This window comes from Canis lupus, chromosome 18, assembly GCF_048164855.1.
Source record: "Canis lupus baileyi chromosome 18, mCanLup2.hap1, whole genome shotgun sequence".
Classification (NCBI taxonomy): Eukaryota; Metazoa; Chordata; class Mammalia; order Carnivora; family Canidae; genus Canis; species Canis lupus.
Genome location: NC_132855.1, coordinates 18633131 through 18647379, shown reverse-complemented (window position 1 = coordinate 18647379; position 14249 = coordinate 18633131). Strand labels below are relative to the sequence as shown.

Here is a 14249-nt window from a genome sequence, read left to right as displayed (position 1 = left end):
GTAAGCACGATGCTAATCAATAGTGTTCATTAGCAATCCGGACAATGCAGTTTCTGTGTTTGAGCTGAGAGCTAAATTGGTAACCGTTCTTTTGTTACTCCTCATCCTGGCTTTTTGTTTTGACTTTAGCTTTCAGCTTGAGAGCAAAGACAGGGGCAGAAAGCCAGGTGGACTGGGCGCTCTTCATTTGGTTTGGCCTACCTACCTGAATACTTCTTACATGTTTGGGTGCATGCAGAGAAGGGTTCTAGCTGCATCTTTATGATATATGGTATTTCCCTCCCCTCTTCATCCAAGTGGGGGACACAGTCAGTTCTGGGTGGCCCCCTTTTTTAGCCTCTTTGGGGTACATACTTTGTATTGGTCTGCTGAGAACAAAGATGGCCGGTCTCTCCTCAGGTTTCACGGGATCATCTCCCGGGAACAGGCAGACGAGCTTCTCGGAGGCGTGGAGGGCGCCTACATTCTTAGAGAAAGCCAGCGCCAGCCAGGATGCTACACATTAGCTCTCAGGTGAGCTTGATCTCATCCACTGTTGCGGCTGCTTTACAGGGGACCTTACTTATTTCTCCACCCCCCCTTTTTATTGCTGTTAAATACATGTAACATAAAATTTGCCATCTTAACCATTTTTAAGTGTGCAATTCAGTGGCATTAAGTACGTTCTCAGTGCTGTGCAACTGTCTCCATTATGCGTAGGCAGGACTTCTTCATTATCCCAACCAGAAACTCTGTACCCATTAACGAGTCACTGCCCATTCCCCCCTACTTATTTTTTTTTGCTTACAGAGTACCGGTAGCCTATTAGAGGCTTATACACTTCCCAGGCCACAGATGTTATCAGTAGGTTGGACACAGAGGCTCTGTTTAGGCACATACGGTAAACTGGAGAATTATCTGGAAAGTTAGTGCTCCTGTACCCCCTTCTGCCTAAAACTGAGCCAGCTGTGGGAGCAATCCCTCTGCCTCAGTTAGTTCCCAGGAGCCCTGGTCAAAAGTCTTCACCTCACAGTGTGTATGTGTGCCTGGACTGACGTGAAGTTTTTCCATGGGTTCTCTCTCGGGGTTTAACATTGACCCAAGGGTCACATTGACTCCCAATGGTGGTCATGACGCTCCATGCCAGCAAGCCATCAGAGCAGAGTTCTCATGAGCCTTTTATCACAAAATCACAAGAACTGGAAATCACAGTGCCAGAAAAGCACTGCATTTTGTGCACTTTCCTAAACTGGATCAAATATTTGATGCCATTTGATCCTTATGGCAATCCCATAAGGCTAGAGGAAAGTATCCAAATCCAGAATCAAATTGTCTTCTAAAGTTCATTTATGAATTCTTTGGAATTGGGAAGGCTTTTCTCCATAGAAGGAATGATATCAATGGAAACACCTCCCAGGCCTGCCCACAATGACCTACATCTCAATTCTGTATCTGTAAAAGGATACTTCCCAAGTTGCACCTAGGGATGGCTTGGACACATCTTAGATGATGTCATTATAAGGAAGCACTTCAAACGTTAGTAAGCGCTCTAGGTATGCAAAGTATTTTCCTGTCCCCCAGCCCTCCAGCAGCAGTCACAGGCAGTCCCAGTGGGAAACCAAGCAGGGGCTGTGAGATATAGGACCAAGGTCAAGAGGAGGCAGCCAGTGCTAAAGCAGGAGGACCTTAGAGGTTAGATCCCTGGGATGCTGGCAATAGCAGCACCAGCAGGGAGCTTCCATCAGCTTCCTTCATCTCCCTGCTGTGGCATTAGCTAGGGTGGGAGGCATGAGTGGTCAAAGATGTAATATTAAGGGGACTCAGGGCCAGTGGTGGTGGTTCCCCTTGCAGAGGCGATTGCCAAATATAAGGGACAGGTAGAGAGCTGTGGCTGGTTTTCTTTTTTCTTTTTTTTTTAACATTTTATTTATTTATTAATAAGAGACACAGAGAGAGACAGAGACACAGACAGAGGGAGAAGCAGGCTCCATGAAGGTGCCCGATGTGGGACTCGATCCTGGGACTCCAGGATCATGCCCTGAGCCAAAGGCAGATGCTCAACTGCTGAGCCACCCAGATGTCCCAAGTGGCTGTTTTTCATCAAGGATATTTAAAAGTAAAATATGTGGAAACAAGACTCTATCCACTCACATTTACAAATGAAAGTGATAAGGATTCAACAGCATTAGTGATTTCTAGGATCCAAAGACATCCTATGACTACCTGGTGTTAAATCCCACCCCTGCCTCTTTCCAGGGGTGTAACTTCAAGCACATACCCAATCTCTTCAAATCTCAGTTTCCTTAGCCATAAAATGGGGATAATAATTCTACCTGTCTCAAAGCCTCTGTATGATAATTAAATGGGAGGGGGGAGGAATTCATGCCAAGTGCCTAGTTCAGTGTCTGACATACAGTACGCACTCAAAAAAAATGTTAGCCGCTACTGTTCTTCCATGTTCTTACTTCTAACACTGTTGTGATTTCTCCTTCTCTTGGGGACCAGATTTGGAAACCAGACTTTAAACTACAGGCTCTTCTATGATGGAAAACACTTTGTGGGCGAGAAGAGGTTTGAATCGATTCACGATCTGGTCACAGATGGCTTGATAACATTGTACATAGAAACAAAGGCTTCTGAATACATTTCCAAAATGACAACAAACCCCATTTATGAACACATTGGATATGCCACTCTACTCCGAGAAAAAGTATCCAGGAGGCTGAGCAGGTCTAAAAATGAATCAAGAAAAACAAGCGTTACAAATGAAGAACACACAACAGTTGAAAAGGTAAGCTATGTGTGTGACAGAAACAGTCTCTGTTTTTAATTTATGCTGAATAACTGCTTGATTAGTATGTGTGTGATTGGCCAGAATGTTGGTAGAGACCCACCCTCACCCAGAGAAATCTAGAATTTTCTGCTAGGGGGGACCTTAGAAATCTTCTGGTTCAACTAGGCCCGGAAATGTGCATTGATTTGCCCAAACGCATACAGTCAGAGCCAGGGCTTCACAAATAATTATTTGTGGGTTTATTTGGAGTTTGAAAAACAAAAGTAAAGTTTATTAATGTTTTATGATACAAATAGTCCTTGGTTTTCATTCCATTTGAGGCTCTACTGGCTGTCTCCAGGTCCACCTAGCTATGCAAAATATGCAAATATGTGGTACTTGTGTCTGCTTCTCTTAGGACCGAGTCACCATGTGTGATGCACAGGTCAGCCCTCTCCTGAATGTGGTCGTACCTGGATAACAGCTTAACAGCTTTTACTGACAGAGATGGGAGCATTATCGGTGATGATGGCTATCTCTGGGAGGCTTAAAAGATGGGCTGTCCTTTGCCCCAAAGGAAGAGTTATCATGCCTCACCGAAGATTAGAAACTCCCAAGTGGGCAATGTTCAAGCTGCATGGGTGGTGGCAGGATGTGGGGAGGGAGATCTGATTTTCCTCTCCAGTAAGCTGCTGTTTATTTGAAAGACACCACCGCAGTTTGCTAGCAGATTTTTTGGATGTGCCCCTTTAGGAACCATCTGCTTTGCCTGGTCCTATTTTCCACTGAAAGAAAGTGACAGCCAGTCACACCGGTCAACCCCCCTGAGTCTGTACTGAGTCTAGTGTCGAAGGCAAGCTTGGACTGGGACAGATATAAGTAAGGGGAGCAGAATGGTGGGTAATGCTCCTTCTGATGATTGCTAATCCTTAATTAAACCGGAGCAGCACCCCCACACTCCCCTGTTATCCAGTGTGAGCATAAAGCAAAGGAACCTCAGGTTGATTGGCTGCCTTGGCTTTGGGACAAGGACACACCAGAAATCACTGGAATAGGGAGGAGGGCAGAGGCAGGCAGCATGGCAGCATGGTCCTGTTGGCAGAGACGGGCATGATCTTAATTGATTTGCTGATTGAATTTTAGAGCCTAGGAGAACCTTCCCCAAAATCACATCAGCTGGGCAGCTGGCCTATGAAAAAATTATTTGCCATTTTCTCTTTTATAACTCTGGTGTCTCCAAGGCACCTGTTATTCTTTTACAAATAATTGATTTGGGAAATGGTGGGTTTTCTGATTGTTTGCATTTTACCAAGAGGGAGGGAGGGGACATGAGCCCCAACTTTCAGAATCTGTTCCAGTCCAGGCAAAAGCCATTCCTTAGTCTATTTGTAAAATCTGTTCAAAAGTAATTTAGAACAGAAAATCTGGAAGCTGACCTTCCCAGCCATGACAAATCAGAAGATGAATTGTAAAATAAATCCCTGAAGCAGTGTTTATATTTCCGAGTCAGAGAGTAATGCCACCAAAAAGGCAACACACTGCAGGCTACACACTAGAACATTCCAGGAAAAGAAGTGAGGACAGAGTGTCTCTTGCATGTTTGTGATGAAAGTTTACATTTTGGGTACTGAACTGATACTTCTAGAGCCTTGTCCTTCGCCAGGAGGGAAGTTTGGTCATGAAAAATTGATATTTCTAGGTGATATTCCCACAAGGAAACCTGTGGGACAAAATATGTCCTTTGTTGTAGATCATTTTTATGTATTTATTAAAATTAAATTTGGGGGGAAATTAATAATCAGATTAATAATAACTTTAAATGAGCTTCCCAGTACACTCTTCTTAGGTAAATAAAGAAAATATTGAAAGAAGTCATCCAAACTCAGGGAAGGGTTTGATGGACAGGTGTTGGTCGCGTGGATTTTCTTGGACACTAATAATGCAACGTTTGAATTTCCTGGGGCAAACATTCGGAACTCTGGCTCTGGTCATTTGCTAGAGGTTGCTCATTTTGTTAGTAAGTTTGTTAAGTAACTGAGTACAAATCCATCTCTTTCTCTCTGACCTGTATTGACAAGTGGAATTATTAAAAGTCTCATTCTTGCCAGAAATTCTATTTCCCCTAAGGGCAGGTCAGTGGACGGTTGCTATGGAGGCAGTGACTAGAAAAGATGTAGCAGAAACTTGAATGGATTTGCTGAGAAGTGCCCGGGGCACCTGTCTGCTTCGATAATGGCGCATCTTGAAGGTTTTAATGAGTGAAATGGGTAGGGTTTCCTAATAATTCTCAAATCCAGACAGCCTGGCATTTCATTTTCCAAAGTACTTAAACTCTGTTCACCCATTTATTTTATTGACCATCTCCAAATGAACCCAGAGGGACTGTGTCACCTGAAAATCCGAGAATATTATCAATGTTAATTGGCCTAGAGATATTACCTACCCCATCAGATCCGAAGGGTTTCCAGATTTATCTCATGTCAAGGTGGTTAGCAGTGAACTTGATTTTAATAACTATAGATGAGACAAGGAGGTGGCAGGGTGCAAGAGAGAAAACAAAGTTGTGGTGGTTAGCCAATAGCAGTCTCTTTCCTTACTGATTCATTTAATTGATTTTTAAAACATTATGATATATAAGGGCCACCATTTGGTACATTTAATTAAAATGGTCATGCCCGGTGTAATTTCTTTTATGAAATTTATTTCAGAATTGATTCCATAGATGGATTATCTACTGACCTCCAAAACCAGCACTGTAAGCAATAGAATGACAACAGGATTTACATTGGTTCAGACATTTATAGTTTACAGATTTCACACATGTGAAGTAATTTCCCATTTTATCCTCAGAGCTACTTTGCCAGGTACACAGAGCAGGAATCATTGTCCCTACTTTACTGAAAAAGTCCCAATGGCAGAGTAAGGAATCAAACCCAGATTTCTGAGCCCCAAGTTCAGAGCTTCTTATACCTACAGAGCAACGAGGCCCCATTCTGTTCTTATTGCCCTTATTGCTTTAAGCAAACACCCTTGGTTCTCCCCACACCCAGTCAAGTGATGCTAAGAATCACTCAATATTTACGTCATCTGTTTTGAAAAACCCACTACTATCACTAGCTGTAATAACTAAGCTTTCTTATGAAGGATACTTTGCTGAGTCAAATATATGTGACAACAATGTTTTCCATGGCACATGTTTATTCAATAAATGTGACTTGTCTGTATTAAACTGCATTTACATTTTACTGGAGAAAAACCATCTGTATCCTTGATATCGTAAAAGCATAGTTTAGAATATATTATATCTTACCAGTTTATTCATTTCACTATTTTTTCTAATAGCAAAAGTTAGAAAATAGCCTGTCTGTCCATCAGTTGGGGGCTGTTTAGATGAATTAAGGCACACCCATATAAAGGAATACCATGCAGCCACAGAAAAGACTAAGAATACTCATACGTGCTGACAGGGAAAGATTATCCAGGATTATTAAATGCCAACAACAACTTGCAATGTAGCATGCATAATCCAATTTCATTTGTGTGAACCAGAAGAAAAATGGTTTTACGTATGTTTTTTTCCTACAAAATCATAAGCTATCCCTTGAAGGATACAAGAGCTGGTATCACTGGTCACCTGTGGGAAGGGGAAGTGGGTATCCGGGAGGTAAGGGTGGGAAGGAGATTATTCCCTGCTACTATTTCATACTCTTTCAATTTTGAACCATGATAAATGCAGCATTCTATTCCAAAAACTAAAGAATAAGAAAAAAAGAACGCATTAGATTTTAAATTCACATATGTTAGAGCAAACCCTGAGTGAAACGTCTTCTGCACTGAAGGTGTCACACACACATACGGAGAGAGGGGAGCCTCTGGATCCAGGCTGTTTTTCCCACCCCTTGGCACGGGTTCCCTTCTCCATCCTGACAGCTCCCTTTCCCCTTCATCTCTCTCTTGGATGCTTAACAGAGTCAGTGTGTAGCAGCCTATAGGGTTGGGGCCCGAAGAGGGTAAAGGACCAAAATCACCACATAAAGACTTCGATGTGACTGTCCCTGGAAATGGGTTAGCTCTTGCTTGCTTCCTCACTAGCATTGCTGCCCTGGGATCCTGCCCAGCACTCCCCAATTTTCCGTGCCCCCACCCCCACCCCACCTCTGCTTTCTGAAGCTGTGAAGACCAGCTCCCACATTCCACTCACTTTCCAATAGCAGCAAGAAAGCCCTCTTTGGTTTCTGCTTGTCTTCCTGTGAAACCAGGGGCATGAACTTTTCTCTCCATTGAAGGACTCTGGGTCTGGTTAGGACGTCCTTCTCTACAGATGAGCTGTTTCAGACAGGAATGAACTCTCTCCAACCCCAATCCACCATTTTTGTTCTTTCTGAAATAATTCTCTTCTTCACATCCAGGGGGATCCTCTCATTGTTTATTTTGCTATTTCCACCGTAAGAACCAGCTAGCCTGCCAGAGATCTTTCCCCAGCAATGATATTACATTTCCCTCCACTGCCTGGGAGCAGGAGGGGGTAGCCACACCAGGAAATGGATCTCCAGGCCCCACTGACCAACAGAAGCCCCACAAGTCAGTTAGGCTGAGACTGAATGGTTCTCTGCCCCAGTCCCACAGTGGTACCTAAGTGTTAGTGACCTTTGGTGACTTGTTCATCAGAGTGTTGCTCTTGCTTTTGCTGTTTTCATCTTGGAAACATGATTTGCTTTGTCTGCAGGACAAAGTCCAAATTCCTCAGCAGAACATTTGCCGTTCATCTGAGCCTGAGCTCCCCTAGAAGCAGAGCCTGAGACAAGGGTTTGGTACATTGGCAATTTGGGAAGGCATCCTAATGAGCAGGAAGGAGAGGCCAGGGAAATGAAACTGATAAGAAAAGAAGCTAATAGGAATGGATGTTATTGAGTTGGGGATCTTCTGAGAACCCATGTAGAATTGCTTCTTAGAGAAATTGGGGAGGGGTGTTGTTTATCTACCACCTCCTGTTCTCTATTGGCTGATGAGTGCCTGTGAGCTGTTAAGTACCTCGCATACCAGGCTATGCATGTGGAGAGCCAAGTGGGTGCCCATGGGCATCCCAGACAGTCATGTCAGGGATCTCCCAGACAGAAAGCAATAGGTACACAGTGAGGACTGGGTCTAACAGGCTACCAGAAGGCAAGTGCCACAGCAATCCCTGGTGGTGAGGGACACTCAAAATGAATGGAAGTGCCCACTACACTCAAAATGAATGGAAGTGCCCACTACCGCACAGCTCCACCTCTCCCAGCCTGTCTCCCACTGCTGGCCTCCCTCACTGGCCAGTGATCCACAGATATTCCTGTCCTCGCACTTCCCCTCCCCCACACCTGTGTCCAAAAGCCTTTCCCTTCCTGTGATAGGTCGGTTCCTGGGTTCCTGTCCATCCAGCACAGCCTCTCTGGTAAAACCTGTTGGGGCTCACCCTCCTTCACAGACTCTCAAGGAATTGCTTCCACCACAAAACAATCCCAGAGCTTTATATACTCTTCATGATAATTTAATGTGTTGCATCCTAAGTGGTTGATTAGACCAGTGGTTCTCAAAGTATGACCTTCAGGAACCAGCAGCATCAGCAACACCCAGGAGATGGATTAGAAGCACCTCTGCTCAGGGGCCCCCGCCCCCACACTGCTAGATTTGGAACCCTGGGGGTGGCACTTCTGTGTGAGCCAGCCCCCGGATGGCTCCAGTGCACACCCTGTGCCACGCACCCTCTATTTGGATGCCTCTCCTCCCCAACCAGTTGACTTGCCTGAGGCCCAGGTCACCCCAAGTCTTAACTCCCTAGCTCTAAAGCCCGGCCCATGAAGGGCTCAGCAGAGGACACACTGCCCAATGAACAGCAGATAGCTAACTTTAAAATGGAACACACTATATCTTATTCACTCTAAGGAACATGTATCTCAAATGCACCAACACATGTGGGTATCTCACACCCTGTGCCCTTCCCTCTGGTGGGCTCCTTCCTCCCTGGGCTAATTCGACTCACTGGGTGTTAGGAGAAGCCAGAGCCTGGAAGAGAAGGGTCTTGGAGACCATTTTGTGCAGCTCCTTTGTTTTACACAACAGGAAACTGAAGAACCCAACTCATTTGTCTTGGAGTATTTCAAAGACATCCAGAGGTCACGAAGGCTTGGATTAAAAAAAAAAAAAAAAAAAAAGGCTTTAAAATAACCTGCAACTTAGGAGTTCTCTTAAAATTAAGATCTTTAAGGAACACAAGTTACACCTCCAAGACTTCTATGTGAATGACTGAAAAGTGAAAAATGAATTCAGATTATAGTTAGTCTAGAAGGTACCCCAGTAATCAGAACCCAGCAGGGAATGGAAGACGTTATCACTGGGATTTTGAAAAGAATTTGATTAACAGGGGATTTTTTTTCCAGGGACTGGTAATAGTGGGAAGCAGTTACGTCCCCAATGCTGCAGGGACCTGAGAAAGGCACTGGGGTCACTAGTGTCTGATGAGAGCTGGAGTGGGGTTTTCTGTAGGAGGGGGGCTTGCATGAGGAAGGGGCTCCAACGGAAGGCAGGGCTTACATAATAGGAGAGTTCCCACAGGAGAGGAGGTTCCCCCAGGAGGAGGACTTGCATACAGTAGGGAGATTCATACCATCAATCAAGGGTATAGCTATGCAGCCCCTGAACTGCCATATTACCCAAAAGGGAGGGGGTGGGGAAGAAATAACCCAACTTCTCTCTCTTCTACCCTTTGATCTCCTGCCTATACCCCCCATTGGACAAACTCAACCAGAAGCCAGAGAGCAAAAGCCTGGGGATACAGTCTGCACAAGTCAGTCTCATGAATGAATTCACGAGGAGGGGAGTAGAATATGGCAGAGAATAATCAATGCAAGGAGTGAACACGGACCAGTTCCACTGCTCACTGTGTTTGCACTGTTCTCATTACTGTATCAAGTTCAGGTCCAGACACCATTATTGGCATTAATGCAAGATAATGAGGTAGCCCTTTTCCTGGAGAAGCTCCTGGGCCATTATAGAAAGGATCTTGGTTCTGGAGGGCAGACAGACTTTGTGACTTTATTAAGGACAGTTGATTCAAACATAGTAGTGCTCAAAGCCCTTCACCAAGCAGAGCTGCTGCTTTCATTTGCCAAAGACCCTGAATTGTTCATGTAGAAAGCGTCAAGGAACTGATAACGACCCGCTCATATTTACAGGGTCTGGAAAACCTGTAGATCTGCCCCCACAGGAGGTCCCTTGGAAATAATACGTGACTGATATAACCAGTCTTTTCTCAGGAGTCAAGGATAAATGGAGATGAGCATGACTTAGCTAGTAAAAGTGACAGGTACAGTAATGACTCTTCCTACCTCGCACACACAGGGTCATAAAATGGAATGGGATGTGATGCTGTAAGAATGGATTTGAACTTAGATTACATTTGCTCATGAAACCAGGTTTTACAGAGTCTTATTTTACATGAGTCCCCTAATGCTGTAGGATTTATCATGCAGTCTGAAAAACAGTTGATTTGGCTAGGTCAGTGGTCCTCAAACTGGCTGCATCTTAGATTCACCCTGGGAGCTTTAAAAAAATACCCATGTTTGGCCTCTCCTGACTTCTTGAATCAGAGGCCTCCCACCAGTAAAGTTCAGGTATCTCTATTTTTAAGGCCCCAACGGTGATCCTAAAGTCCGCATCCCTTGGTTAGATGAAAGGTGAGATAGGAAGTAAGGGTTATCAGATATTTGCGGGAGCGCTTTCTCTTAGTGATATCTGTGCTATCTGTTCTAATGCCTCTTCTATGTCCTAATTTAGACGATGGGATTCATCCTCTACCTTCACCTACATGTAAAAAGTCCTCTGTGAAAACATGTTTTAAGGTAGTAAAAACTCTGGTGGTTCAGAGGTTTGCTTTGCTCCTTTTTTCCTGGCTCCTTTTCCCAAATCATTGGCTAAGATTTAAATGAAAATCAACTGGAAAAAGATTAAAAGAATTTAACGAAGGGACAAGGAAAAATCAACACTTCTTCCCTGTAGGCCAGCTGGTAGTTTCTTAATGATACAGTTTATAGGATTATGATTCTCAACCTTGGCTGCCCACTGGAATTTACTGGAGAGTTTTCAAAAATACCAATTCCTGAGTCACACCCCCAGAAAGTCAGATTTAACTACTGGCATTTGGCCTGGCACCTGGAATTTAGATGCTCTAGGTGATTCTGATATGCAGCCAAAGCTGAGAGCCCTTGCTTTAGAAGAATAAGTCCACTGGATTTATCTTTTATCAGAAAGATTCCCTTTTTGCCAGTCCCTCATTATCAATGACCTCAAGGTTAGAAATTTACAGAAACAAAAAGGAAAGTTATCCTAGTACATTCAGGATTTGTCAGAATAAGATGCGACAAACCCTCTTTATTCATCCCCGTCCAAAATCTAGAAAACAGCTAATTTAGAGGCAGGCCTGGCTCAAGCAATTTTGTGTAAGCAGTGCCATCTAGTGACATAGAGGAGAGTTACATGCTGGTGACAATCTCGAAGGACTACACTTACCAGATGTGGGAGTAATGAGCAAGAACAAATTTTCAGCAATGAATGCAATGAATCATTCCCATTTCCTCAGATTTTATAGCACAAATCAGGTTATGCAATAGCTAGAGGGTGTCCTTTTTCTGGTTCGTGCTCATTCTCTGTGCAAGCAGGTTGGCAGGTCTACCAGCTTGGGACACTTAGATGTAGAAATGGTCCCAGTGATCTGACTCACTGGGATTCTGGTCCAGAGGTGTCCAAACTTTTTGGCTTTTTTATATACTCTTTAAAATTTCTAAGACCCCCAAAAAGCCTTTCTTTATATGACTTGTGTCTCTTTATATTTACTCTATTTAAAAGTAAAACTCAGAAAAATGTTAAATATTCTTTTAAACATAACAGTAATAGGTTCATTGTGTATTTATGTAAATAGCATATTTTTTTGTGAAAAATAACCTTATTTCCCAAAACAAAAGCTGGTAGGAATATTGGCATTGTTACATTTTTGTAAATCTCTTTAGTGACTGGGTTTAACAGACAACCTATGGATGCTCACATTTGCTTTTGTATTCAACCTGTGATGAAATATTATTTTATTTGAAGTATAGGGAAAAACTCTGGCCTCACACAGAGCTGTGTCATTCAAAAATGGAAGAATGTGGAGGGTTTTTGGTAGCCTTTTCAAGTAAATGTGATTAACAAAAAACAGATCAAAACTTAACAAATGATAGTTTCTTTTTTCCTTTTTTTTTTTTTAATGATAGTTTCTTAAAGGATTGTTGCGATGTCTATCAGTGAACAAGACAATTCATAAAAATAGCTTTGACCACACGGATTCTGACAGTTTCTTAAAGTCTCTCACATTTTGAGAAGTGCTGTCAGCAGAACTCTGATGGATAAAAAGCATACCTTTTAGAGAAGCTTATATTTGTATGTCTGCAGGCAGGTGTTTGAGGGGAATCAGTATGCCATTTTCATCACCTTTGACTGTGGGTGCTAAATGGTGCTGTCATCTAGGACTGCTGTCCACCTGCAGTGGGTACTGCGATGCTTGCCCTGACTATGACCTCTGAGCTCTTCCTGTTGGCTTTCACTGAGGGTGGGCAGCAGAAATGACCCTGGGCCAGTTTGAAACCACTTTCCAGGTAATCCTGATATATTGTCCCAAAAAAGAACCCTGGATCCAGTCTTACATTCTTCCCTACAGATGTGAGAAATAGGCCCAAAGCTCAAGGTGACATGGTGATGATGAACACTGGTGGGAAGAGACACAACTTTAGGGAATCCCACTATTTTCTTTCTCTGTCCCCCCCTTTCTTACTCCTCTAGTGCTTCCCCTTCTATCATCTTTGCATCTCTCTAATCAAGATAAGCAGTCTCCCCCCTGCCTCTCCTTGATGAGTAGCTCTCATCTTTGCCATCTAGAACATATGCGCCCTCTTTGGGAAACTGCACCCAGAGCTGTCTCCTCTCCTACTTTCAATTTATGTGCTTCTGGTAGAGTCAGCCCCAGTCCCACTCAAGACTGAGCCAAGGGGTCACATTTCTCTGGCCACTATGGTTGGTTTACGGGTGGGTATGTGGTCAAGTCAGAGCTGGAATCAGTAGACTATCACTGTGAATTTCAGAATGAAGGCCTATTGCCCTTTTTTTCTGCCAAGTTGGTTTCAGCAGGTGGTAGAGTCTGTGTGGCCAAAGCCTTCCCTCTGAACCCAAGAAAGTGGAGCTGGAAAGGGAGAGAAACTGAATCCTCAGAACTTGATTGGTGGCTGCCGCTAGAGCCTGCCACCCACTGCTGGATATTTCCAATCTGTCAGTTATGTGAGTCAATTAAATCCTGTATAGCATTTTAGCTATGGGAGTGGGAATGTTTGGGTTGCGTTTAGATGTCTGCTATTTTTATAGCCAGAAGAACTCAAACTCATACCACCCTGTTAGTGCCCCCCCCACCCTCTTTTATCCTGCACTTACTGCCCATCTTACTTGTCACCATTATTGAGAAAGCAAAAGCTCAAGTCTTCAAATTCAGGCTTATTTTAATTTTGATCAAATGATCCACACTATTCTTCTTTAACATGATGATGTTAAATCGGAAAGGGGGACATCTAGTGTTTACTGAAATGGGTAGGAATATAGTACCTGGGTTACCAGATGGACACAGGAAATAACCCAAAAACCATTTCTGGAGTGCATTTCTCGAATCTTCTTGCTCCCTGGCTCTGCCATAAGCGTATCTGTAGACTTCTTAATAATTATATGCACTTAAATAAGATTAAGGCAAAATGTTAGAGTCCTAGTGAACTCTGATAAACCAGATTTTTATCTATTCATGATTTTTCCAGGATTTTTTTTTTTTAACAAAATGGAAAGAAACAACTAACAACTCTAGCTGGAGTGTTGGATCTGGTCAAAGAGAGCCTCTGTTGAACATGAGATACCCTTGCGCCCCACTCCCGCCCCCGCCCAGGTTAAAGGCAAAACAAATGGTATAAACTGGAAACCTGCAGCAAAAAGTTATCAGTAGTATTTATGAATTAAAAGCTTCATCTATAACAATCTGTGGGTTTTTTCCCCAGCTGTGGGGAAGAAGAAGGATTTTTGTTTCCTGAATAATTTCCATTGACATTAATGGAAATGAAATGGTCAAGGCTACATCTTGGGTTATTTGTTTTCATTGTCTCTGGAGCAGGTTGCAGGACTGGCATTACTCATTTCTCAATAATGAAATGTCTGGCTGGGTTTTATGATGATAATTTATAAATGTCCCAATTGGTTTTGTCTGTCCTTATACATAATCACTTTGAATTTTCCAGAAAGTTAATATTTCACTTTGTACCTAGTCTCTATTTATGAAGCTAATGAAGCCCAACCATCAGAAGAGTAAGTTAAAGTTTACGAATGCAGCTTTTACAGTTCTCATGTGACTTGGTGGCTTTAAAAAAAAAAAAAAAAAAAAAAAAGATTAAGAAGCCACTTCACT

At 43.1% G+C, this 14249-nt stretch overlaps 1 protein-coding gene and 1 long non-coding RNA gene across 3 annotated transcripts in view; one reads left to right on the top strand and one right to left on the bottom strand.

The window, feature by feature from the left end:
• The window catches only part of CHN2 (chimerin 2), a 296002-nt gene that overhangs the window by 188562 nt on the left and 93191 nt on the right, over nucleotides 1-14249 (top strand). For both annotated transcript variants that reach the window (XM_072783629.1, XM_072783630.1), the window contains exons 5-6: nucleotides 400-513; nucleotides 2485-2770. In XM_072783629.1, the coding sequence (XP_072639730.1) occupies nucleotides 400-513; nucleotides 2485-2770 (400 nt within the window). The remainder of the gene's footprint in view (nucleotides 1-399; nucleotides 514-2484; nucleotides 2771-14249) is intronic.
• The window catches only part of LOC140608765 (uncharacterized), a 51953-nt gene continuing 40328 nt past the window's right edge, over nucleotides 2625-14249 (bottom strand). Inside the window, exons 2-3 of the long non-coding RNA XR_012010741.1 lie at nucleotides 5196-5266; nucleotides 2625-2711 (exon numbers count right to left, since the gene is read on the bottom strand). This is a non-coding gene — a long non-coding RNA (uncharacterized lncRNA). The remainder of the gene's footprint in view (nucleotides 2712-5195; nucleotides 5267-14249) is intronic.